Source organism: Megalops cyprinoides, chromosome 13 (genome assembly GCF_013368585.1).
Source record: "Megalops cyprinoides isolate fMegCyp1 chromosome 13, fMegCyp1.pri, whole genome shotgun sequence".
Classification (NCBI taxonomy): domain Eukaryota; kingdom Metazoa; phylum Chordata; class Actinopteri; order Elopiformes; family Megalopidae; genus Megalops; species Megalops cyprinoides.
This window is the reverse complement of record NC_050595.1, coordinates 9,229,558-9,256,319: the sequence shown is the minus strand read 5'-3', so window position 1 is coordinate 9,256,319 and position 26,762 is coordinate 9,229,558. Positions and strand designations below refer to the sequence as shown.

The window sequence follows — 26,762 nt, the reverse complement described above, 5'->3', positions numbered from 1 at the left end:
TCCATTTTTCCCACACAAAGCACTTGATGTTAATGTTCTCCCTGCAGCTTAAAACTTCAAATCCCACCTGATACTCTTCTCATTTCCCACTTACACTGATTCAGGTTTTGACCAGAGGAAGGCACACAGAGGCCTGAGTGCTCACCCGTGTTTTCAGCATTGACACGCAAGGGCCTCCACTGCTGTATTGCTTTTATGACTTTTTAGTGAAGGCAGAGTGTGTTTCGCTCCCATATGGTGGGCCCCATGGGACTGGAGCAACTCTGTTCACCTTGAGTGGCAGAGAGCCTCGCTGTCAGACCTGGTTGCCCTGACAACAAGCAAAAGATTGTCACAATACCCACCCCCCTTCCAAAGGGAAAAAAAAAAAAGATCAGTGACAGACTTATAAACAAGAGCGTTTGATCGCCGGGCCTTGATTCCCAACAGCCCCTCTTTGTGGAGGCAAGGAATAACTTCAAAATATTTACACTCGGCCGAATATGTTTGTTCCCTCACACTTAACAGGATGTGTCAGGCCCAGGCAGGAGGCAATGTGGGAGCCATTACTCTCCCAGCCCCGGCTCCATTCCCAGCAGGCCGTAGCGCTCTTGTGCCCGGCGAAGACAAACAGAGACACGGCCAGTGAGCGGGGCGCACCCACAGAACTGCTGGGTGCTGCAGGCCCCAGATCCAGGCCCTCCGGCAAATTTATTTATGAGGCTGTTTGTTTACAGAACGAGAAGGTTCTGCTGCCCTCTTCTCCAGTTTAAGCAAGAAGGGGGGGAGGAGGGGGATCTAACCAAAACTCATTACAACTGAAACAGGGAGATGATTGTGACACAGCGAATGTTCTTGTAATAAGAGAAGAGAGAAAGAATTTTGCCGATGCCCCCAGAGAGCACAAACACGTGGAGCTGACTTGATTTTTGTGGGGGCTTGTTTACTCTGCAAGGGCCTACATACAGGCTTTAGACAGCGTATGCGGTTTTTGTGTGAGCTGCCGTGATTGGAGAGTGAGGCTAGCATGGTCACTACTCTTGGAAAGGGCACCCTGCGTTTGTGGGGGATCACTTTACCCTTCAGATACATTGCCCAACATGGCTCTGCGCGGATTCCCTTTGTGCTGCGAACGGGAGCTCGTGTTCATGTGCGCCCCCTTTTCCATCTCTAATTTGAGAAGGCTTTACCCAGGCATCAAATGAGAAAATGAGCAAATCTCAAGCCTGGATGTACTAGGAAAAACGTGCCTAAAATAACCCCTCATCTTGGAGTGCTAAGCTGGACTGAGGATTTGAGGCAGGGGTCAATGCCAGACCAGGGAGGGACACCCTGAGGAGCGCCCAGCCAAAATGGGGCTCCATCACATCTTCACACCCCCTCCCACCCTGAGCCAACCCAGGGAGGATTCAGCGTTCTGAGACTGTGGCAGAGCCTTTCAATCACCTTCAGAACACTCCTCAATGGATAGAACATGTAGCACACCTGGTGTGCACAAAGGTGTATTCTTTGTTCCGAGAGAGTGGACCTCTGCCGAATGGAGATATATCAGTACCTATATCAGTACCTGCAATTTTGTAGTGCAGCGTTTAATATTGCTTGGGTCATTCTGTTGTAAAAAGGAATGGTGAATGTCACAGACATGTCTGCATCATAGTGGGAGCCTAGAGCTCAACGGAATATAGCAGGCAGTTAGCGGGATATGCCATTCTATGCCCTAATGTGTAATGCGGCTGAATTCTCCATGTCTCTTCAGTCTGAGTGCCAGTTCAGTTCTCTCTTAACTACCATGATGTGCCTCCCTCCTATAAGACCCTGTAACAAATGACACTAATATTACAGCAGCAATAAAAAAAATAATATCCAATAAAACAATAACAATAATCATAATATTGGTTATTGCTATCCCTACAGTAATTACACTAATACTACTTCTACTTATAATAATAATTGTTATTCTTGTCAGCAATGTAAAAAACAGGCCATAAATCAGAGCCAGAAATAGGTTTGGAGCAGTCTAGACTCATGTGGATATCAATATTTAGATAGTAAGTATTTTACAGCGGAGTTAATAGCTGAGGTCACACATTTTTTCTCCTTCCACTTCAAACCCACTCGGGTCCTTTAATGCACATCTGCTTCCCCCGACGCCCCACACTGGAGCAGCACCAACCCCCGGCAGCTGCTTTTAACACCGCTGTTTTTTTTTTTTAAATTCCACTTTTAAACTGTCACTTTACTTCCTATTCCAATTTATTTTAATCCAAACCTATGGGATGCATAAGGACAGACATCGCCTCAGAGAAAGCCAAGAGGGAAAAGGAATGTGTCTCGTAATTCTGGAAAATATTACCTTCTCATTATCAAATAAAAAAAACCGCAGTAAAGCACAGAGGAAGAGGTGAAAATAACATAACAGTACCTCATACATTCTTTCATTTCTACTGCTCTCTCTTCACACACAAGCGACTCTAGCCTGGGCAGCAGTCCGGTCGTAGTTTCTCCACACGGTGACATCTGCATTTCTTTATTTCTTCTCGCTCTGAGCGCTTGACAACGTTTAGCTGAAAAGACAACAGTGTTCTGGTTAGCAGAGACATTGTGCGCCAGCTACCCACAATCCCCTGCAGCGGGATGTACCAACCCAGCAGCGTGCTGACACCTCCTCTCCCCTCTTCCCTGTCTCCAGCCAAAGACAGCACAGGGCTGACGGACTCCGAGTTGCCCCAGAACGCTGACCCCGCAGGGATGGACGGCAGCTACCTCAGCGTGAAGGAGCCCGGGGTGAAGGGACCCCCCGAGCGGCCGGGCTCCGAGCTGGCCAGCCCCCTGGATAAGGGCGAGGGCGAGAGCAACAAGGGCAAGAAGAGGCGCAACCGCACCACCTTCACCAGCTACCAGCTGGAGGAGCTGGAGAAGGTGTTCCAGAAGACGCACTACCCGGACGTCTACGCCCGCGAGCAGCTGGCCCTGCGCACTGACCTGACGGAGGCCCGCGTGCAGGTAGGCCCCGCCGTTAGCGTCCCACCTGTTAGCGTCCAGAGAGTACCTGCCATTACCCTTTATTTCCCTTCACTGCAGTGAGCTTTCAACACATTATAGCACTACTAGTAACACTGCTATAACAGTTTTGAAAACAGTTAATGTTTCCAGGTAAAACAGATAAGGACATTTTTGCTATATATTTGCAACAGTGTTATGTCACGATTAATTAACCCTCTGGCACTGGTGCAGGGAAAACACTGTTAACGAATGGCTAGATGAGAGTGGAGCTGATTTAAAAATAAAGCTAACATTGTCAACTTCTGGTGATAACAAGAGATTTCATTAAAGTCTGCCAGCTGCCAAGCAGTTTCAGTGGGCAGCAGTGAGATGGGTTTTATACTAATAAGAATGTTCAAAGCACAAGATTTACTAAACCCACAGTTAGACTCTTGTTAAATGATGGTATTTCATCTCCGTCAGGCATATATGTATTTAAATTTCCGGCCCTTATAATGCAGAGAGATGGACGGTGAGCCTGACATTATTAAACTTTCCACATCTGTGCCTGTGTGAGAATCACAACACGCTAATAGAAATACCTTTGGACCTATGTCATCACACAGCACCGGGGAGCGAGATTTATCTTCTAGTACTGTGCAGGGAGTCAAAGACAAACACAGGCAGAGCAACCCTGAGCGCCTGAACCTGGCCTTCACATGTGCACTGTCAGAAGAGTACGGTTTCATCAACACGCAAAGAGACGTGCTTTCATCTGGGGCACGCCTGAACCTCTGAACCCAGCTCCGCAACAAGGTCTGGGGAGTTAAACCGGCCCCCCCCCCCCCCCAACCCCTGGTTCCAGGATCATCTGTCCACAGCCGCCACATTCCGGTGCTGATTGACAGACCCCTTTTTCCTTCTTGGCCCCGGGATTTGCAATGTTTATCTTTCATTAATGCCCGGCACAGGGGAGAATGTGTCCCTCCCTGCTTTCCAAGGGCAGGTGACAGAACCTGCCCCTGTGCCTCTAGTCTCTTGGCCCGCCTGGCAAAGCAGCCTCTCACTTCCATAGCTGCACACAGGATTCATTACATTACATTTCCATGCATTCATTTAGCAGATGCTTTTATCCAGAGCAACTTCTAGCACAACAGAACATAAGTGTATCCATTCAAGTTGAATGAGCAACAGCGTCAGACCAGGCTCACAACACTCCCAGACCAGTGAGCGTGAACATAACATTCAAACCCTGCCACAAGTTAACATGCATCATGCATCAGTCACTAGATCACAGAATCCAAAACACATCACAACATTACATGTAAATGATTCACGATTCGCATGCAAACATCATGTAGCTTGCGTGAATCCCGTCAACCTGGATTTCAGAGACAACAGTTGTATGTTTGATCCTAACTCGTCAGATATCAGGGGAGTGATATTTTACTCTCAAGATCAGATCATTTGAAAGGCAGATCATTTGATGGCAGAGATGAATCTTAGACGCATCTCAAGGTCTGCTGGCACAGTGGTGCGGAACACTGCCGTGAGTTACAGGAAGTCCCTGAAGCCAGTGGTTATAATTCAGTCTGGAGTTCTGGAGCTCAGACCCTCTATTCTGGCTCCAGCGGCTTTTTTTAAGTTGTTCCTTTACGACCTAAGCACTCCCCTGTGGATCTGTTAAATGATTTAAGACACCTGATCGGAGATATGACAGGGGCTTTTCTGCTATCTAATGTGCATGCACCATCTTGGAAAACTAACCTATAAGGACGAAAAACAAGGGTGAAACCTTTAGGATAAAAGGTTTTTAAATTTTTAAGGATTAAAGCTCAGGATGCATTTAGATGTAACACAGGATGTTGTAGTATATTGAAATTGCCCTCAATTATTTTTGTTCCATTTAATTAATATTTATGATTTGCCCCTCAACCTTTCAGACTGCTGTCTTTGCTCAATTTGTAGCCTATGCATGACTGTTGACCAAAGAGTCAGATATTTTGTACGTACAGTATCTATGCTGAGGGTATTCTACAATCTGGATATTGTTATTTATATTAGCTATTAAGAACACTCGACAGCTTCTACATTGGAACGGCTTAAATCCATTGACTATACTGATTTAGGCTGCTAGTTAATTTTCCAAAAATCTATTTTTTCCCAAATAGAGCATTAGTGACTGGAAGACCTTCTGCCAGTGCTAGTTAGCAACTGATTAATTTAATAAACATTGTTCTTCAGAACACATCCACTGCATTAGGAATATATGATCTAATTTTGCACATGGAGAGGATTCTGAGCCTTTGGCTCTTATAAACTGTTGAAAAACAAAGCAAATAATCTATTAATTTGTCAACTGAAAATATTACATTTTAACACAGTGAAATATTGAAATTTGACAATATGCCACTCAGAGAGTACCACAGCACTCCTTCAGTTTCACTACACCCTTGCTAATCCCTAATTTTACATCACTGACTCATTAATGCTGGCTCAAGATACACACTAAACCAAAAGTGATATACTCACATCAATATTTTTTCATGCTATTACCTTTCATTTCACATGCCAGATACACTATTACTGAATCTGCAATAAACAGTCAATTGCAAGTAAGAGTGGATATTTAACATGCTATACATAACGAAATAACTAGGCTATTGTTCTCTGGATCTCTGTTCTTCAGAGAGGACAGTTTCAGAGAGAGAGGACGGAGCACTGCCTTGAGTTGTTTGCACTCCAGATACAGCTGAGAGGTCAAAGGTTGTTCCAAACTTCCTGCTAATGTTCGGGCTGCCCCGCTGCACGGCATTGGGGAAGGAAAAAGAAAAAAAACCTCACATCAGAATTATTCGGCATGGGAATAAAACCACTTTGAGGTGCCACGTTCAATTTCCAAGCATACGCAGAGACATAGACAGTACAGAACCACTGACCCCTTTTTAGAGGCTTCAGTCGGATACCTGCATTCATGCTGAATGCAAACAGAGCCATCTACGCCTCCAGATGAACATAATTAAATCTCTACTCTGCCGGTATAACACTGGTGCTGTTTTGCAGCTATGGTCCATGAGTATTTCCCAAGTCACACGGAACCTGAGAACCTGTTATAATGAATAAATTTGCTATCCAGTGCAAATGTTTTCAAAAGCTTTCCACAACTTCAGGTTCTTTCTTTGCTCAAGATCATGGTTAATGTTAATTACAGTAACTATCGAAGTAACAAAGAAAACTGAAGTTAGGGCTAGCACAACCCCTTTCTATATTTTTTCCCCAAGACTAAAAAACTGAAAATACAGCTTGAGTTTTCAAATTTTTTTACACTAATTTCCGCACTTGAAACCCACCCCCCCCCTAAGTTTGCGTTACATTTGTTGTCGGCTGCTCCTTTCCACAGTCTGGGTAAATATGCAAATAGCTGACATGATTTTCACATGCGTAGGACATGGAAGCGCTCAGCAGACCCGGCTGTGGAATGGAGGGGCTTTGAGTTTGATTGACAGGACAGGCAGGGGTTGAGAGGACTGGAACTGGGCAGCCCCACTTCAAAGCCTCCCTTTCCTGCGCTCCGTCAGCTTGAGTTCCCCGTTTCAGCATTCTCCTTTTCTCTGCTGGAACATAAATAAAAGGCCTTTAATAAGCCCGAGAGCTGCTTTAGCTGTCAACATCCTCAGCAATTACTGTGTCACTACCGCGTGTGTGGAGCACAAAGACATTTTTCTCTGCGCGTAGGCCACCTTCCCAGCAGATGTACGCAGAAACGGAGCAAACAAATAAACAGATTCGGCCGGCAGATAGAGGTTCGGGCTCGAGGCAGCACTGTTCAGTGTGCGCGCTGACAGAGGGAGGGAGGGAGAGAGGGAGGGAGGGAAGGCGAGAGAGGCACAGTTCATGTCTGACTTCATCGCGTTCCTCGGTGATCTCTCGCCCCCCCCGGTCTCCTCTCCCGGTGCTGTTCGAAGGGGCGGCTCGGGCGGAGCGGAGAATCTGCAGGACCGTGAGTCAGCCTGGGCAGTGAGGCCGAGGGAGAGAGATAGAGAGGGAGAGAGCGAGAGAGAGAGAGAGAGAGAGAGAGAGGGAGAGTCTGTCCGCTTCTCCAGTCTCTCTGGGGTTGGAGGGGGCAGCGACGGAAAGCCAGGGGCTTAGGCGTCAGGAAATTAAACATGAAATGAAAACAAGCTCCGGTTTGAACATTCTCCCAACCAGCTTTCCAATTTCCCAACTTCCCCCTTTAGATTTAAAGAGAAGAGAGAGGGGTAGAGAGAGAGAGAGACAGATTGAGTGAGTGGGGGAGAGAGAAGGAGAGGCTAAGAGCATTACAGAGAGAGGGAGAGAGAGGAAAAGAAAACTGAGAAAGGAGGAAAAATAAAAAGGGAGAGAGGGAGTCTTTTTTTTTCTTGAAATCCCCTGAATCCCCATTCTGTTCTAAATGTAATGGAACTGCACTGCTTCATTTGACCACTTTTTCTCTGTCCTCACCAGCGGTCAGAGCAACTTTGAAGGAAATTCAGTCACTCGTGTCCCCACAGTCGCAACGCAGTTTCACATTTACCGAACTCCTAAAGCCCTGTCATAGCAAATTCTCATAAACCCCCTTTATCAAAGCCAAACTCGCCGGGATTTACAACGGGCATGGAAAGAAACGTTTGACCACCGAGGTCCACTGAGAGAACCGGAGTAGAAGTTACAACTCCTCGAACTTCTAAAAATCAAATTGAGCAAAAGGAATATTAATGTGGCAAAGCCGGCCTTCACACAACAAAGCCAAAGCTTTCATATGACGTTAAATCAAAGGACCGTATTCTCTTCCATTACAAAAACAGCGCAAGCCCAAGCCAAGGCGATATCGAGTTGCACGTGTGCTCAGATAGGCCTTCTCTGACGTCTCCTTGGCTGAAGCGATGAATACCAGGCCTTAAACCTAGCTTACGACTCAGCCCCCATTTGGATCATTTTCTCAGGCTCTGACGGAAATTTAAACAGGACGATACTCGCAATTAACATCATGGAGCAAACCTTTTAAGCTGGCGTGGTGGAGGTAATTACCCCGCACTTTTCTCATGCGAAAATCGCCTTACTCCTGTCAGAATCCAGGGGGCATCGTCTTGATGCATGGGTAAATTTAGTGCTCGGGATCTGTTAGCGTTTTTATCTGGAGGGCTCCTGCAGACATCCCCCCGCACGCTGTCTGTATTAAGAGTCTGCCTTCCTCCTCCTGTCTGATTGGCTGCTCCGCCCTGCCAGTCTGATAGAATGCTTTATTACTTCACTCCACTTTTAATTACGCTGCTGAAAAAAATTCTGGCTGGAGTTGGGGGGTTTGTGGGGGCGGGGGGGTTGAGGTTGATACAAAGGGAAATATCACATCGGTGGCAAAAAAAAAAAAAAACCTCAAACTGATTGGCTGGAGACTCTTTGCCTGAATCGAGGTCAGCCTCCGTGACGAACCCAGATTGGAGAAAGCGGAAAATGAGAGCTGATTCTCCTTTTGAAGAAGTTTCTCCCAGCCCCAGAAGATGGGAGCAAGACAATCAGTAAATAAATGGGACTATATGGAAAGGGACCATTATCTCCCTCTAACACAATCACAAGAGTCACAAGCAACAGGGAAACCGCATCTTCTGTGAATAAGGTTTTGAACCACTTCTCTATGGCCTGTCCTTTACAAGTCTTTATCATTAACTACAGGAATATACTGTATATATAAAATAAGCAGGACTTGTATTACACATAAAATTAATTGCGACATTGTCTTATTTTATACAAGCATACGGCATTGTGCATAGTAAGGGATGAAAAAAAAGAGCCAAATGTTAAATTCTTTACAACAAGCAGTGAGCAAACAGGATCTCTAGAGAGTGAATGTTTTAACTGCAGTTATGTTATACCTGTTTATTGCTCTATTTTTGACAATTTTTCACAAGTTCTGGTAGACCTTTCAATGCTGCTAATAGGCTGCTATCATTACCTGCAGGAATAGACTCCGTATATGGAATAAGAATGTCTCATTTTATGCAGCATGTGCACGTAGGTGTAAGCGAATCAGGTGACAAATTATCCTTAAATTACAACAACTTATACCTCCCCCAAAAAAGAAGTGTAAATGATAAGACACAATGTGGAAGTCTATCCTCACCGCTTGTCTTTTAGCCCGCCTCAGTGCTTGTATTTTAGCCTGCCTGAAGGCAAAAGGGGTCCGTTGTGAGTAATTTGGCAGCCATATTCCGTTATCGCACATACTGTCAGCCGCATTGTCTACAGGCAGAGTAGCAGCATCCCCCGTCTGTGTCGAACAGTGCCCTCCCGTTGGAGGTTGAGGGCAGTAACTGTAGCCCCCAGCTCTGTGAGCTGTGGTGCCGTGTTACAGACGGAGTCAGGGGTCCAGCTGGGATCAGACCTGGTCTCCGGGAGTCTCATTACATCTCCCCGTAGCGTGCCAGAGAGCGGAGAGGCCGTAATGCGCACATGGGCCTGTGAGGGATCTGCTGTGCGCCTCCTGCTGCTGCTGATGGTGCTGATACGGATAGTCTGTCAGCTCCACACACTTCAAAGGCAGCCAGGTCGCACTCTTCCTCCCTGCTTCAGCCAGACACCACTTTAAAGGCTGCCTCCCCCCCCCCGCCCGGCTCCTACCAGCGCGCACAGACACACACATATAAGCATGCACACAGACTTACACATACACATACACACATATAAGCATACACACGCGCACACACACACATACACACAGATATGTGTGTGTGTAGCCGTACACATGTGAATACACAGACAAATCCACATTTATATCCATGCACACACACCGACATACGTGTAAGTATTCACATGCACTTTAAAGGCTCCCCCAGCCCAGCTCCTACCAGTGTGTACAGACATGCACATATAAGCATGCACACACACACACACACACACACACACACACACACATACACAGGTACACACATAGACATACATCCAAGCACCGTGTGTACGAACCCACACAAACACACACATACACATAAACACAGGTTGCTCCAGTCCTCTCTTGTCATTTTATTCTGGCTATCAGTCACTGAGTCTTATTAATGGTTTATAACTGTGTTATTGGCACAACATTCACAAGGAATCCTTAGTTGTTACAAACATTAAAGTATAGCCTATTGTTTCTTCCTCGTGTGTTATGGGAAATAGAAGGTCAAAATCTTCCACCTGAGAGCTTTTATCTCTAGGTGTTAATAACATTTCTGAAAGGGAAAGTTAACCTGATTCACTGTGATGCTATTTAAGGTCTTAATTTAACTTCTGCCACCTGATGTGATAAAACCTATACACTTCTGTTAAGAATTAGGTAAACAGTTCTTTAAAGCCCCTGTGTAGTTTCTGTTACTTTTTGAATTTTTGATTGCTGTATTAACCACAAAAAAACTGTGTTTTATGTCTTATTATATTTATAACAAAAGAATTTTCCACTGGGAAAATCAAGCCTGAGACCTCCTTTGTCCTATTAGCCCGATGGGTATTGTGTAGGTGTGTCTACTCTATGGGTAGCACTACAGTTATAGGAGCCTTCTATTATATAGTAACTTTTGTGACTTTTCCAGGCGCTATTGCACCTTACTCTGTAGAAGACTCTTGTTAAGAGCATATGCCAAATTAGTACATATCCTGTAAATCTAGATGTCATCTGGTATGAGGAGGTGTGGTTTTGTGTAAGCTGTTGGGAACATACACATCTTTGATGCTAGCACGAAGACAAAGACATCACACTCTTAAGGACTGACACTTTGAGTTTTCCAGGAAGAAAGCTGACATCTTAAAATTTAATGTCGCTTTTTTATGATTAATGTTGAAAGGGAGTAAGCATCGCTCTTTGAGAAAATAAAATCCATTGCAGGCATTTTGTTGCATGTTATAAACGATGGCAAATCAGCAACCTATTGGTTGTCGATTTACTGTGCACTTGGAACAACCAAATGAACACTTTCCTGAGAGTTCTTCCTCAAATATGTCTGGCATTTTCTTAGAAAACGAACAAAATTTTCAGCTCCAATTAGATATACCTATTGCATGAAAACTGAGAGGTAAACAAATGAAAAATAAGGTATGGAATAGCCATAGATACTATTAAACAAAAACAGTTCAAAGCAGATGGTTGTATTTATGCAACCCTTTATTATGTAATCAATATAAAATTGGGCTTTAATCAGTAATCTCTTTGCTCTTGATGGATGAAGAGAAGCAGGGAAGTCTGGAATTCAAAGGTGCAGGCAGGGGAAGTTCAGTTCCTCATATAAATAGCTCAGTGCGGACAGCACATTAAAGACGTGACAACCAAAACCTGCAGCAAGGCTTTCATGTACTTCATAATTTATAGGTCTTACTGTGCGCACACTCTCTCCTGCCCTCTCCTGCTCTGTCCGTCTGTCTGACTGTTCTGCAGCAGTTCTGTTTCACATTAAAAAACTGCGCAGAGAGAATTGAATTTACTGTTGTTACAGTACTGTACATTGCTTATTTGTAACGAGAGTTACACTTACAAAAACTAGACTGGCCTCCCAGCCCCAAGAAAAGAGTGGCTGTTCTTAGCAATGGTAACAACCCTAAAATGTATAATGAATTATATTCTATTACATTCCATCACTGTACATTCTGTTATCTGGGTTCACATACATACAGACAATTACAATCATGATCACATGATCTCCACCTAATGGTGTGGAGAATAAAGGTTCACTGTCTGCCTGAAGAAAACACTGAGTAACCCCTTTGAAGCCAGTATCCTGCAGAATGTTATAACACACTGGTCTTTCCTGCAGACATGTACTGTTGGCTTGAATATAAGCACTGAGATTGTGCTGTGGTTTGGCATGTACTTCACTTACGACCACCGCGACTTGGTTCTGACCTCTCCTCTTACTTCCGCAGGTGTGGTTCCAGAACCGCCGGGCCAAGTGGAGGAAGAGGGAGAGATTCGGTCAAATGCAGCAGGTCCGGACGCACTTCTCCACGGCCTATGAGCTGCCTCTCCTCACCCGGGCCGAGAACTACGCACAGGTACTGCAAGGAAGGGTCAAGGGTCAGGGGTCAGGGGTCAGGGGGTGGGAACATGCTGGGAGAGGAAGAAACACATGTCAAGCCATGCAGTGAAGCATTAGACTTGTCAGAACATCTAAGGCACAGCTATTCTCCTGAAACCCACAAACCATAGCTCCGGTCCTACCACTAGTCTACCACTTCTCGCAGCTGTAATCACGTCAGAGATACTTTAAGAACCACCAACAGAACTGGCCCATTACTCAAGATCACATTTGGTTTTGGGAGCCGTATGATTTACATGTAAAGCAAAGACTGAGGCCCTTGCAAGTTTCACATCATGTGAAGATAAAGCAACTAAAAAAGTGTGGGCCTAACTGAGTCCACTGGCTCAGAGAGTGAACCCACTCAGAGAGAGTCCAGTGTGAGATGGCGACACAGCAGGGTCAGGAGGCAGCCGAGTGCTGTGATTGGAAGGCTTGGCCTGAGCACGAGGCTGTTCTCTCTCCCTGACCCACTGACAGGTCAAAGGGAATGAAAGGAGCCCTTTCCCTCCCTCCCTCCTCTCTGGTGTCCACAGTGCAGAGGCTCGGGGTGCCCGGAGAGCCGGGTCAGGGCAGGGCTACAGCAGGGGGACACGCCTTCGCTGGAGGCTGGAGAATCCCTGAATTTATTATTAATCTGCCAGGAGGTCGGAGGGCAGGAGCTGCAGCTGTGGAATGCTGCACATCTGGGGCTTCTCCCTCTGCCTCCCTCCCACAGACACACGGGCCCGTCTCGAGAGCACCAGGCAGAACTCCACCCCCTCCAACACTGCTCCAACCCCCAGCCCCCCCCCATCACTGACCTGTTCAAAACCACTCCACCTCCCTCTCCCCAATACACCCCTCTCTACCCAATACAGACCATTTCAACATCCCACCCCTCTTCCCACGTCCACACTGTAACGCTGTCCACCCCCCTACCCTGCCCAAACGACATTGCTCCGACCCCCACCCCTCTACACTGACCAAAACCTCTCCACCCACACCCCCAAACCCACTCACAACATTCTACCCCCCTCCCCAATACCCAGTGCTCCACCTTCTGCATGCACATTGCCCCCCCCCCATCCCCTCGATTCCCTCTCATCCCACCACACATCCCACTCAAATCCTGTAACCCATGAGTAAGAGGGGGGAGTGGCCGTGTCCTGTTTGGGATTTTGGACACAATTCATCTGCTGTCCTCTTTTACGAGGTTCCACTGCTGAAGCAAGCTTGTTGTTGAGAATCGCGGAGCTTGTGAATGGCTTCTCCCCTCAGCGATGGATGACCTCAAAGCAGCCTTCCCTCATCTGTGAAGCAGAGGAGAGAGTCTCTGCCAAGTGCTTGATAACCCTGAGCTATTCCAGATATTGATTCCATTTGTAAAACACCAAGGCAAAGCACCAACATCACTGACAGACAAAGCCCATGATTTCAGAGTTTTGTCTGTTGGAGGGCTGTGAATGTCGTGTCGCTGAATTAGGAGAATTTGCTGGCAGCACTGAACCCTCATTGGGCTGGTCACTGGTGATGTTTTTCTTCACATTCTTTATGACTGGAAAAAACTGGTTGAAACAACAGAACAAAGTGGTGGTTTACACAAAAAAGAGGACAATGATGCAGATACAGTCACTATATGTTACTATCTGCCTTTTTCATCTCATCCCACAGTAAAACTCACAATAATACAGAAACAGAATATAATAAATTTATAATTTCAGTCTTTCACCAAGCATTGTGTGGAGGATGAATGGTTTAAAGAAGTGCAACAGGAGAGCTATGTACAATGCTTTCACATAAAGCCGAGAATTTATGATAGTGACTTTTGTGGCACTCACTGTGGAACACTTGTGTAAGCATGGGTTGAAAGACAGTATGATTCCTTTATCTTGAAGAGGTTAGTCATGATTTATGCCTGGTTTTGCACTGTAGACGGCATCAGTGAAGGCCCAACTCTCACCACGGTGGCTCTCTCTCTTTCTCTCTGCTGTGCTCCAGATCCAGAACCCCTCGTGGATCGGGGGCAGCAGCGCCGCCTCTCCCGTCCCGGGTTGCGTGGTGCCCTGCGACACCGTCACCTCCTGCATGTCCCCCCACCCGCACGGCGCCGGCGGGGTGTCTGACTTCCTTGGCGTGCCCAGCCCCGGGGGCCACATGGGCCAGACGCACATGGGAAGCCTGTTCGGTAGCCCCGGCATGGGCGGCGGCATCAACGGCTACGACCTCAACATGGACCCCGACCGCAAGTCGTCCAGCATCGCCGCCCTGCGCATGAAGGCCAAGGAGCACAGCGCCGCTATCTCCTGGGCCACATGATCACGCCCGCCACCGCCACCAACGCCGCTACCACCACCACCACCACCACCACCACACTCCCGACCGCGAGAGGAAAACCGAGACTACACAAAACAGTCCACAAACTGCATTAACGACAACCAAGCAACCAAAGAGTACTACGGCTACAGTGATGACGATTAGAGACGACTAACGGAGGACGGCTTAAACCAGGTGAAACGCGACAGAGCTGATCTGTGCCACGGGCTCCTCCAGAACCCTTGCTCCTTCACTGGCTTCTCTTGTGAGAGATCAGAGAGGTGGACCCAGGATGGACGCTGGGGGGATTGACTGGATTTGCCATTTAGAAGCTTAGCCAATCGAAGCAGGAGGCGAGGATGATGTAAACTAACAAACAGACCCACAGTGAAGAAGCCATGAACATTATTTTGCAGCTTTCTGGATGCAACCACTTTCCTGGTTGCCTGGCAGTGACAACCAAAGATGAAGGAAAAAGGTACATCAAATCTAAGAGATCAACAGCAAGTTCCCAGCACTTAAACTGAGAGCGCCAGGTTGGCCTAACAAGTCCCCCTCCAACGGATGGCAATATTGCAGTTCTGTTCTGGTGATTTATCTCCATTACTTGTTTTACAGTATTTATATTGTTAACATGCGTTGTTCCATTTCATTTTTTTTTTCTCTGTCACTTCTCTCTTCCCCTGTACCCCTGTGGCAGAGTGATCCTGGCCCATATCTGGCCAGTCAGTGAGTAGTGTAGAGACCAGTATATATGACAGAATCACTCTTCAACACAAAATTCAGCCAAACTGTTGATCACTGAAGCTCAGACCCATGCCCCATGCTTAGCCATCTAGGGAAATTTCCCCTCATCCTTCATCTCTGTATGGAACACAATCAACATCACTTGAGAAAGAGGAGAGGTTAAAGTCATAAAGACCCCAAACATGTCAGAAGGTAAATACGGGTCTCTTCTGTGGAGTGCACCTTTAACATATGTATTCACGCCTACAGTGCCAAATATTTCAGCCCAAAATTATCCTAAAAGGCAGAAAAAACAGGAATTTGAGAGGAAATCATTAAAATTTAAAATAAAGGCTGGTGTACTGTTCTCTGCTTTGTTCTGCCATCAAACATTTCCCTTTTAGAAGCGAATTCCACGCGGTTGTAGACTGGGAAGCGACAGTGGGCTGTGTTGGGGTGTTGACGCTCGTTCGTATCCCACCTTGCAACCCAAGGGGGACGAGGAAGCTTTGTATGTCAGAGCGGCCAGGGGCCTGCTGTTTTTTTGGGGGCCGCTGGGCCCTCGGAGTACTAGATGCGCGGTATAGTGGGGGGGTGGGGGGAGAATAAGAGAGATTGGCAGTGATTTAAAGTGGACATGCCATTTCCCTCCCCCCTGCGAGCCATTTCCACAGGTGGCCCTCCGTTGGCCTTGGGTTCTAGGGAAACTACATCCACGCTCCTCAGGGGCCCGGCCAGCAATAACACACAGTGCCAACCCTGTACAGCTCAGCACCCCTTATGCATGGCCAACGCGGCTCTGCACAAAGCGCTGGTCCCTACAGCACCGAACAGCAAGGCTTGTAAATCTTTGACTACGGTTGTCAATATTATTGACAGCTTTTTTATGTTTGGCCTTTCCTGCCGCACCTCAGTTGGGCTATCAGGTCTTCCCACTCACAGTACAGGCGAAGGCATTCTCATTGAAAATTTTTTTTTTTTTACAGAGGAGCAACTGCCAACAAGTAAGCCCGTTTCTCCAAGAAAAATAAGCTTTCAGTCATCTGTATCAAGTCAGAGTGCATTTCAACATGTGGACTGGCTTGATGAGGCAGACGAGGGTCTCATTTTATAGTTTGATGGATCTGCTGAGACGTAGCACACCACCCCACCCCTCCATCCAAAGGGAGGTCTCTCCACTGGAGGGATACATATCAAAGCAGAGCAAACCCCACTCTAGCAGCAAAGTCGTTATGAAGAGATTGATCTCTTTAACACCCCACTCTGATGAAGCGGTCTGAATTACAGCTGTGTCGTTCGGTTTGTGCAAAAAAAAAAAAAAAAAAAAAAAGCAGGAATTGGAATAGGGTAGGGATCAGGGCAGTGTTATTTGCTCCCAGACACACTGCTGTGTGACTGAATGTTTCTGTAAACTCAGAGGGGGATAGAGGTCTCTTCGTCGCTGAGCTGTGAGACACCTTCCCAGGTCGAGACCCACACTTACCTGACCCTTCTGTGTGTCTCCGGAGCTTCTTTGACTGGCCCCGGGTCAGTCCTGGCTCAAGAGATGGGGTGTCGGGTGGACTTCGATCCCAGATTCATTTATTTCTTGGCACAGACGTCAGGGAAGCCAGTTCAAGGAAAATGTCCCGCGTGCTAGACTCAGGATCCAGTTTCCTTCGCTCGTGAATGCCTACAGACTCTAGGTCATTCCCTGGCACCATGTCCCCCCCAACCTCCCCGCTGCCATTCATCTGAGATGTGGAGAAAGGAGGGGGCATAGCGTGACCCCCCCACATCAGCTCGCCCATGTCATGGACGAAGGCGACAGAGTCACCAGGAGTGGTCTTCATCGTGATTTGTACTTTGGGCTTTTTTTCTCCCCATTTTGTTTTTCCGGAGTCGGATTTTGATAAAGCCAAAACAAAGCTGTTTTAAATTTGGAGCCGAATCTGATACCCTTGCCCCCCCCCCCCCCCCCCCCCCCTTCAGAAAAGCCATTCCGAAGTTCCAAATAAAAAACACATTCCTTCCCCTCCACCAGAAATGCCGTCAGAATCCCTGATCTCACAATCTGAGGTAAACACCAGAAAGGAATATGTAATTCAATCAAACATCTCAAATCAATTGCCACGGAAAGGGAGTTTGCTTTTTCCCTTTCATCCTAAAAAAATGGACACAGATTGGCTTATTTCAGTTGGGAAGACCTATTTTCTTATAACTTGGACCTAAAATGTCCTTCGTACATAAAGGACAAAGTAGGGGAAGTCATTGAGAGTATATTGCTTTGCAAACACCGCACAGTGGAAAGAAAACACTCAAGAGGCCACTTCAGGTCTGAAACCACTTTCACTTCATAAGGCTTTTTCTGCACTGATTTGGCGAAATTGCACGGCCTCTGGGTCAATTGCTCTTTTTGTTACACAAACCGACAGAATTTTCCTAGGTTTCACTACAAGTAATTTATGTAATCGGCATAAAATCCCAGCAGATCAGAAATTGCTTCCTTTCCCCATGTTAATAACGATAACATGTGATATTACTTTCCTGTTCACTGCTCCCTGTCCACAGACACCTCCATAACACTACACCAGTGTTTTTTTTTATTCATATTTTTGTATTTTTCTCCTTTTCACCAAGCTTTAGTAGTAGGCAATTATGTATTTAAACTCGTCACCAGAGCAACCACTGAACCCACATAGGAGCATGGGGCAAGGCACATGCAATCCTCCAATACACACACACCACATCCTGCCAAGGCTATTTTCCACACTACAAGTCCCACAATGCACAGGGAAGCAAACGTCGTCAAAGTATAAGTGCATCCTCTTGATTCTATCAGAGTAAATCACAGGCACCCATTCGAGTTCCAGGGTGTGAAGCGCATAGTGAAAAGGGGGTCCTGGCCAGCCAACCTTCACCTGATGGAAGTGGGTGAAGGTGTTCTGCTGATGAGGTCATCTGCAAACGATGGTCGTTTTTGAACCTGGACCGTATGGCTCAGCTTGCGCTTGAAACAAGTTCTTTTACCTCTACTCAGGTGCCCCTCAGCATTTTTACTACTTAGGGCTCTGTGAACTGATCACTGCCTGTGTAAGTACAGCAACACAGATGTATCAATTTTAGCATGGGCATCTTTCAATGACAAATAGTTACTCTGACCTATCATTGACTACTTTTATTTTTTGAAGGCCTAGATTTACAGATACCCTATTTAGGGCACCCATCTCACTTCCTCTGGATGATTCAGAACAACTATGCAGTGTCTGTGCTTGCGTATCACTGTAAGGTAGAATAGGTAGCCGGGCTTGAAATGGAGGAAGCTTTTTTCAGAACTGTTATAGCGCAGGCGTGGTAAGCGAGTGACGACTTCCGTCTCTCCCTGACGTTGGGAGCGCCGCCCCCCCCCCCCCCCGCACCCCCACCCCACCTCCCCGCTCCTCGGCCCCCCACTCCGGGGTCCCGGGAGGGAGGACGACCCTCGCAGCTGCGCACGGGGCGAACGCAAAACAAACAGACCCTCGCGCATGCTTCCCCTCAGCTGTCGCGGCTCCCCTTTCAAAGCGCCCCCGCTGCGCCGGGGTGTCCCCCCCGCGCCTCCCCCGACACCCTCACACTCAGGCAGGGCTTTAACCCAACACGGGACACCTGCGGGGACCCATTCTGCGACTGCTCTGTGGCGAACTCCGTCTTGCATCAGCGACAACCTGCACTGCATGGCTGGTCTAACTGGAGGTTTCTCAGGGCTGAGGCTCAAGTCGAACCTTTACAGCTATTTATACACCCCCGTGCCGTGTTTTTTGCAGGTCTTGTTTCTGTGAAATGCTATTTTGGTAATACCAATCAGTGCGGGATCAACTGAAAAGGTCCGATTGCTTCACATTAGAGATCGCATTCAGAACAGAACCTGATATGCCGTGGTCACTGCTACGCCAGGAGTCACTTTTATATCACACTGTCCTTTAGAACGAACAAGACACACTGCCACAAAGAGCCCGATTATTGCCTTTCGAAATGGTGCATACCTCTCCTCCGAGACACACCTGGTCATTTACCCGACTGAACCCGGATTACGACACGCATGAATGAAATGAGGGTACTGGAAACACAAACATCCAAATCTGCTTTACCCACAGTGGCCTCCAGGGGTCGCTATGTCTCGAGCTTCAGTGATGACACCCCTGTGCAGAAGGGGACATCCCCGGGTGTGCCCCCTCTGCTCCGATACCCCCGTTTGCTTCTCTGCTGTCCCTTTACATTTCTTATACTACTGAAGCAGGGCAATAGAAGTTCAAAATTAATAATATAATACTTGTATTTGTTTATTGGTGTTTGCGTGTGTTGTTTTTTTTGTGTAAATGCATTGATTTCCAGTGTTAAGCAGACCCTTGAAAATGTAACTAATTTGTTGTAAAGTATTATTATGTCCTTGTAAGTGTAAGGGTATGTTGTGTGTGTTTTGTTTGTTTAAATTTTACCCAGGCTTAAATAGCTTAAAATTTGGTTTTCAAATTTGTACATGAACGTTAAAAAAAAAAAAAATTCATGGCTTTAAGCTACATTGTACTGCTTTTCAAATGTTATACCGTTAATATGGTTAATCTTGTTTGTGTTCTTATATATTTCTTGAGTGAGTTATTGCAATAAGTTATTGCACTTACAAAATGTTTTAGAGACTGACATTTTACTTGCATTGAAACCAGATCTTTGCTACATAGACAAAACTGAAAAGTTACAGCTGCCGAAGAAAAGCCTTTTCTCCCATTCCCAAAAAAAAGGAATAAACTCCACTTGTAAAATGCAAACTTTGACGTTGCATTGATGAAATACCGATTTCACATGAGCAGCAGTTCAACCAACTATGAATCTGAGACTATTAAACGCCGCAGTAAATCCCAGAAAGTCTTGTTTGCTTGTGAGGTTTCTCCCCTCCAGGTTGACATGGAAACAACTTTTTATAAAAATCAACGGCACAGGCGAATGATCACGGAATGAAATCATAGCGTGGGATTTCCTTGATGACTTTAGGAATTAGCTGACCAAACTCGATCCATCCCTCAGTCCTTTGTAGAGGCGGCCATGTCCCCTTAGCCTGTTCCCCCCGGCTGGAGTGGGAAGCATTCTAATGGGGTGGGGGGGGGGGGGGGGGGGCATAGAGTATTCTGAAGTAAACCGATCCACAGCAGGCAAGAAACTCCCACTGATTTTGCGTGGGAGTGACATTTCTTCTGGACGATTCCCCGCCGATTCAGAAGGAGATAATTTTGAAGAGTTTGGTTAGTGTAATGGAGGGAGATGCATTGATTCTCAGAGGGCCTGTTCTCCTCCCCTTTGCAATCTCGCTGAGGGAACAGAGAACCAATGCTCCTGTACACCCACTGCAAGGCAGCTTCCACCTGGTCCTCCGGCTATGGTAAAGATCTGCCCTTAAGAGTTCAGACATGTTCTCTTGAGGGGGCTGTTTTCTTTGTTACTGGTGTTTTATTTTGTTTGAATTTTTTTGCAAGTGTTTTTAAAAATGTACCGGTCATCAATAAAAAAAATTGTGAGATAAAAAGAAAAGATTGTGTGTGTATGTATGTGTGTGTGTGTGTGTGTGTGTTTCTTTTTTATTGGCTAAACGTGTTCTCCCTGTGGACAGACTTGAAAACCCCTCGGCTTCTATTTGCTTTGGAGGAAGTGGGGGCTTGAAACGAGATCGGAGAGCCTCCAAGAATCTCACGCTAATTGAATTCGACAAAAATACTAACAGCGCCCTTTTGAACTGCTGACATTGTGCAGGGTGGATTACAGAGCGAATATTAACAACAGGTGACAGCCGACGCTGAGCAGCGGTGCTGAAAACGGCGGGGCGTTTCCAGGGGCTCCGGTCAGCACCGACGCGGCTGCAGGCCGGAGCGCAGGGAGAGAGCGGGAACATGAGGAGGGAGAGCACTCGGCCCTCGCCGCTGCGTGTAAACACAATGCAAACACGCATGCACGGACACACGTGTGCACGGACACATGCACGCACACACAGAGACATGCATTTAAATGGATACACACACACACACACACACACAAGTACAAGCATGCACACATGAGCATGGACATACACAAACAAGAGCAAGCACAAACACGTGTGCATCAGCACACAAGCGCACATACATGGACGCACATTTGCTTGGATATGCGTGCGCACTCGGACATGCGTGTGCAAGGACGCACGCATGGACACACACGAGTGCGGAAACGCACAGATACACACAAGCACCAACACGTATGCACAGACACACAAGCGCAAGCACACACTCATCCACACATTTCTATACAGGAGATACTGTACATCCCACTTGTCAATCAGTTGCATTGCCATTATTTAGATCATACAATAACACTAATAAATTTGATCACCAGCCATTTATTCTTGTATGAGGCATATAGTCTGACTAGCGCAACATATGGTACTTGGCAATTCCTTGACATACGCAATATCTAACCTGTCACTGACACCTTCTGACCAGCTTATCTTGTGTTCCAGGGTACGGCAGTCAAAACAATGTCACTGCTTTTTTTCCAAGGTTCATTCCTCTGGGAAGTTAAACGCATTTTTCTCTGTCTTTAAGGTTTGGTCACTTAAACCTCTGTTCAATGAACTCATGTATTTGCTTGGTAGTGGTTCCATGCAACAGAAATGTTCGTAAATTTATCATTTAACACTATGAACAAATACAGTGAAAGCAAAAAAAAAAAAAATCTTGAAACTATGGTTTGACACAACCTAATTTATTATTTAGAAAACGGTATATGAAAGTAAAAAAGAAAACATCAGCAGAGATACAATATTGACATCATTAAAACGACAAATAAAAACTTAAAAACGCAAATGTCAATGTGCATGAAATGTATGCTGGGTAAAGTTACACTGCCATCAGGCATAAAGACTACTCGCAGTTTGACATAACATGTTTTGTATGGATTCTCTAGTGCTTTCATCAGCTGATACCGCCAAAGCAAAATGCTTGGCCTCTTATGGAAAGTATTACAACTTAATGTACAATTATGTACAGCTACCTGATGTCCCGATGTTACCTGGCTACATCCTGCATCACGAGATCACAAGGGTCATTCAACTGCAAAAATTAACCTGTCCCGTTAAACAAAATACACTTTGTGAAAAACGCATCTACAACATTGTAAAACATTTTCCCAACATTTAGGCTACATCCACTGCCTGTCCCTTGCCTCTTGCACAATCAACCTTTGAGCTGCATTGTGTGACTCAAGCTGTATTTTGGAAGGAAAACTATTTTTTGGTCTAGTTTTAGGAAGTGATAAACTTCAACTTGACCTAGTAAAAAAAAAAAAAAAACATCTGATTCTTGTTCTGCAGTGACATCATTCACAGTAAAGTTATGAAGGTAATGCCCTCTGTTCATTGTTGAAAGAGTCATGCTTGCAACAGGATACTAAGTAAGTAAGTTCAGTCCTGAAAATTAACCAATGAGGGCCCAATATCACCCACCCAAATTTCAGACACACTCCTGCCCAACTGCAGAACTGGTCCTTTAAAGGACCAGATAAACCCCTGCTTTGTGATGATCTGTGTTCTTACAGGTCTGCAGCTGGAAAACACTGATCCCAGAACAGCCAGAGGCCACAAGGGCCTCCACTGATCCAGGTCCAGAGCTGGAATACATGGATTCCAGCACAGCCAGAGGGCATGAGGGGCGGCAAAAATCCAGAGAGCTCCAATACTGACACAACAGCGGTCCCAGTTTGGGCACCTCATTGACACCAAATTTTGTTCGCCTCACATAATCTTTCTGTTCCCCGTTCCCAGTGTGAGTTCCGCTGATCAAACAGTGAGCAGACCTGTCTCCTCTTCCCGTTCACACGTGAACCGTTAACGAAATAAAACCAAGAAACAAAAATCAAAAGGCAACCGAAAATCAAAAGGGACCTCCCCTCCTCCCACACCTCCACCCTCCGTGTGGCACTGAAGATGACAGACGACCTGCCTGTCAAGCCGGGTTTCCTCACCTAAAGAAAATAAGGGGGGGAGGGAAGAAGTCGGCCCCTCCCTGGTCAGAGGCTGCCGATGTTGGGGAAGCTCTTGAGTTTTTCGGGGAAGTCGTCCTTGTAGAGGACAGGATCGGCCCGGTGCTCCACCACTTTCAGCGGCATGGTTCCGAACACAGACGCAAACTTATTGATGCACTCAGACCTTGAGAGGGAGACAGAAGGAACATCAGTTTAAGATTAAGACAAGACACCACTGCACAAAGACACATGCGCCGGCTACATTACATTACATTCATTTAGCTGACACTCTTATCCAGAGCGGCTTCCAGCACGAGAGGACAGAAGTGTATCCATCAAAGGTAAATGAGCAACAGACACAACTGTACAATGAGCCTAGACACAAGCACACATGCACAGTCCACAAGCAACTTGACCTGCATAATCCTGGCCCAGGTGCATGCGCACAGTTGACACAAGTTCATATGAAAAGCCCTGACAAAGATACATATGCAAAAACTAGCCATAGGTACACATTCACAGTCCCAGTGCAGGTACATATGCACAGCCCAGACACATTACTTATTGTAGGAGACCATTCAGAGTGGTATTTTGGCAGGACCGCTGGGTTGTTTTACATGGTTCAGAGGTGTGTTCTGGTTCAGCTGAAAGGCGGCAGTGAACTTCAATTCCACCAGGGGAAAAAAAAAAGCCCAGTTCATTTCTGCTCAGCGGCAAAGTGACTCACAGTAAATTTACAACAGTAGTAGACCACAAATGACATGTGTTCCCCGTTTAAAGAGGCTGGACTATCCAGACTGCAGTGCTTTTACTTAGCTTCAGACAAGCAACCAAACCAGCAAGGTCCTAGTATTACCTTTGTTGATTTTTTTTTTTAAGTTTAAGAACACTCCAGGACTCTGTAGGGAGTCATTAGGCTACTGCAGAATCATAGATAACAAAGGAGCATATGAACTTCAGTTAACACTGTTTCTTGGCTCTGAGATCAAGCCCAGTCTTTCCTGGAATGTAGAGTGTGCTATGTAAAACGGCGTTGATATATTTGTCCAGTCACTTTTCATAATGCTGAATAAACCACACTTGTCGTAGCTCGATGGTGATTATCATCATCATTGTGAAATGACTGAAAAAACACTGAACTGAGGTTTGAAATAATAACGTACGAGCCGATGAATATATTTTGGCGCAAAACGGTTAAACTCTAGGAAGAATGAGCAATTGGGGAACCTGTCTCTTTGGGACGGTCGGTGTGGTGCTGACACAGAGAAGGGCCACACAAACCGAGGGCCTGGCCAGAGTGGGAGTGCTGCTAACGATGAGGGTATGTATCGGCTATACGCGCCACGATGCCAGGGTGTGCCAGATGAAAGCCGTCTTTACGACGGCAGTGCCAGAGATCAATGGCTGCTCATAAAAGCGGACGAGGGGGGCCTCTTCCCATGTGAAGTGGAGGCTATCGGAGGTCAGCGTCGACCCTCCCGAATTCCTGGCATTCCCCCGGGCAGCTCAGCGCCCCCCTTTTATAGCAGGAAGCTGGGAGAGGAGCGAGACGCCCGGCGACCAGCGGGGATCCGCCATCAATCTCCCCCCACTGGCCGCCGGCGCGAGGCCCCGGAGACCGGTCACCCACGGGGTCACCCGCGGGGTCACCCCGGCGCTGGCTGGCCGTCTCGGCACACGTGTGACGGGCGAGGATCCGTCATTCTGTGGAAACCTGGCCCCTGCCTTCTGGGATGCTGTTTTTGTCTCCTCAGTTCACCACGGTTTCGTCTGTCCCCCTCCCCCATCCCCACCCCCTCGTCTGGAAACGGAGGCAGTCATTTTTTCCCCCCGGATCGGTCGGCAGACACACACAGCGAGAGCGGGACGTGGAGCGCGCGTGGGTCTGGGACCGGGCCCGAGCGGGTGGGCCAGCCCGAACGCCGCGGGTTTGGATGCTCTCAGCAGGGAGAACACTCCGGTTCTGTGGGGAGAGTACGCTGCCAGACCCAGACACAGTAGTCTGGCTCCAGCGAGCTGTGTGGGGGTACCCCAGTGAGCGGGCACTGGCATGTGAAGGAGTGCACAATGGGTTTCATATGAAGAGGAGGAGGCGGCCTGCCAGGGCCTGGAAACAGCCAGCACTCCCTTACTGACTAGCGCCCTGTCTAGTTCTTCTCCGATTGGCCCTGTCTCTAGCTCACCCTCTCTGCACAGCAGAGGTAGCAGGGAGAGGTCTGCCATTCAACATGCTGTTCAGAGAAGCATACCTACCTCTCCACCATATGCGTCTGGTCCAGGGACAGTCCATCTATGGCCGTGCACTCAGGGCACTTGAACTTCTTCCTCGGGGTCACCTGAAGAAAATCAGGATAACCAACACTTAGTACATTCTTCTCTTTCTTTAATGTCAACCATCATTTGCTATGGCAGACCCAAAGGAGGACACCGCTGCCTGAAAAACTACAACTAATGTTCCCCAACTGGGAGTGAAAACTCATTGTACACACTTTATCTATAAAAACTGACAGGCCCTGAAAAGGACTCTATTATTAATGATAAGGGCAGCGGCTACTCCCGACAGGCGAACTGCAACTAATGCTGTTCTCCCGTTGGGAGTGACAAACTCACTGACCACACTTAATATATAAAGGTAAAAAAAAATGACCAACTGACAGGCCCTTGGATAAGGCTGCGTTATTAATCACGAGGGCAGTGGCGGGTGTCTTGTGTCTGAATGGAAGCAGGAGGGAGAGGACAGGCTGATGACGGAGCGCCATAACTCAGCGGTAATGACGTGCCGGCATGCCCGGTGTAAACGGCGCTCTCCGGCACGCTCATAAAGGGCATGAGTAACTGCCGGGCCAGCCCCTCCTCCCCCCCCGCCTCATTACCCACGAGCCGCGCATCAGATTGGAGGGTCAGGGAGGTGAGGGGGGGGGGGGGGGGGGGGGTGCGTGTGATGGGAAGGGGGGGGGGACTGGCTCAGAGGCAGAGAGAGTACAAGCGCAGCCAGCTTTGGGTAAACACACTTTATCAGGTGGGGCATCGCTCAAAGTCAGATAAGGGAGCCGAACCCGAGCTCTGCTTTATATGAGAGGCCTGCACCTGGACTGGGTCACTCTCATCTGGATTTTGCCGTGCGGGGTTGGGGGGGTTTAGATCAGAGGGAACGGATCAGAACAACTGCATTCTTTAACGGACAGCAATTCCTCCCACCCCTCCGAAGATCGATGGCCTTTGCGGTGGCTGACGTGGACAATATACGTTATCACCTCTCTTGGTATGGCAGGAGAAACGCTTCTGATAAACTGGGCTCATAATCCAGCATTCTTTTAGCGGCTCCCTGAATTACCCTAATCAGCAATGGGAGCAGGAACGCATGCCGAAGGCCAGACTTACACAGACTCCACAACCCTGGACGTTAGACAAAAGAGTTCAGGTCATGTGTACTCAGAAATGTTTGTCTGTGCTGTATAGATGAGAAGCCTCATGAGACTCTCTGCAGGTATACCTTGATGGGGGCCTTTCCTGTGATGTTGGCAACCAGGAAGTTCATGGCGATGTCTTCACAGTTCATGTGGGCGTCTACCCAGTTCTTGATATCGCCCGGCATCTTGTATGTGTACAAGTAGTTAAAGTACTAGAGAGGGAAGCAAACAGCTGATATCAGGAATCATCAAAAAAACAGTATTGCCAAAAGAAGCATCTCTTCTTTCTTAGCTTAAACAAGGGAGCATT

The 26,762-nt window shown here is 47.1% G+C and overlaps 2 protein-coding genes across 2 annotated transcripts in view; one reads left to right on the top strand and one right to left on the bottom strand.

The window, feature by feature from the left end:
- Positions 1-14,318, top strand: part of alx4a (ALX homeobox 4a) — a 32,242-nt gene extending 17,924 nt beyond the window's left edge. Inside the window, exons 2-4 of the mRNA XM_036544614.1 lie at positions 2,669-2,982; positions 11,869-11,997; positions 14,001-14,318. Coding sequence (XP_036400507.1) covers positions 2,669-2,982; positions 11,869-11,997; positions 14,001-14,318 — 761 coding nt within the window. The remainder of the gene's footprint in view (positions 1-2,668; positions 2,983-11,868; positions 11,998-14,000) is intronic.
- Positions 14,319-21,487: 7,169 nt separating this feature from the next.
- Positions 21,488-26,762, bottom strand: part of LOC118788087 (exostosin-2-like) — a 29,137-nt gene continuing 23,862 nt past the window's right edge. Inside the window, exons 13-15 of the mRNA XM_036543954.1 lie at positions 26,536-26,664; positions 25,296-25,378; positions 21,488-23,226 (exon numbers count right to left, since the gene is read on the bottom strand). Coding sequence (XP_036399847.1) covers positions 23,088-23,226; positions 25,296-25,378; positions 26,536-26,664 — 351 coding nt within the window. The 3' untranslated portion in view covers positions 21,488-23,087. The remainder of the gene's footprint in view (positions 23,227-25,295; positions 25,379-26,535; positions 26,665-26,762) is intronic.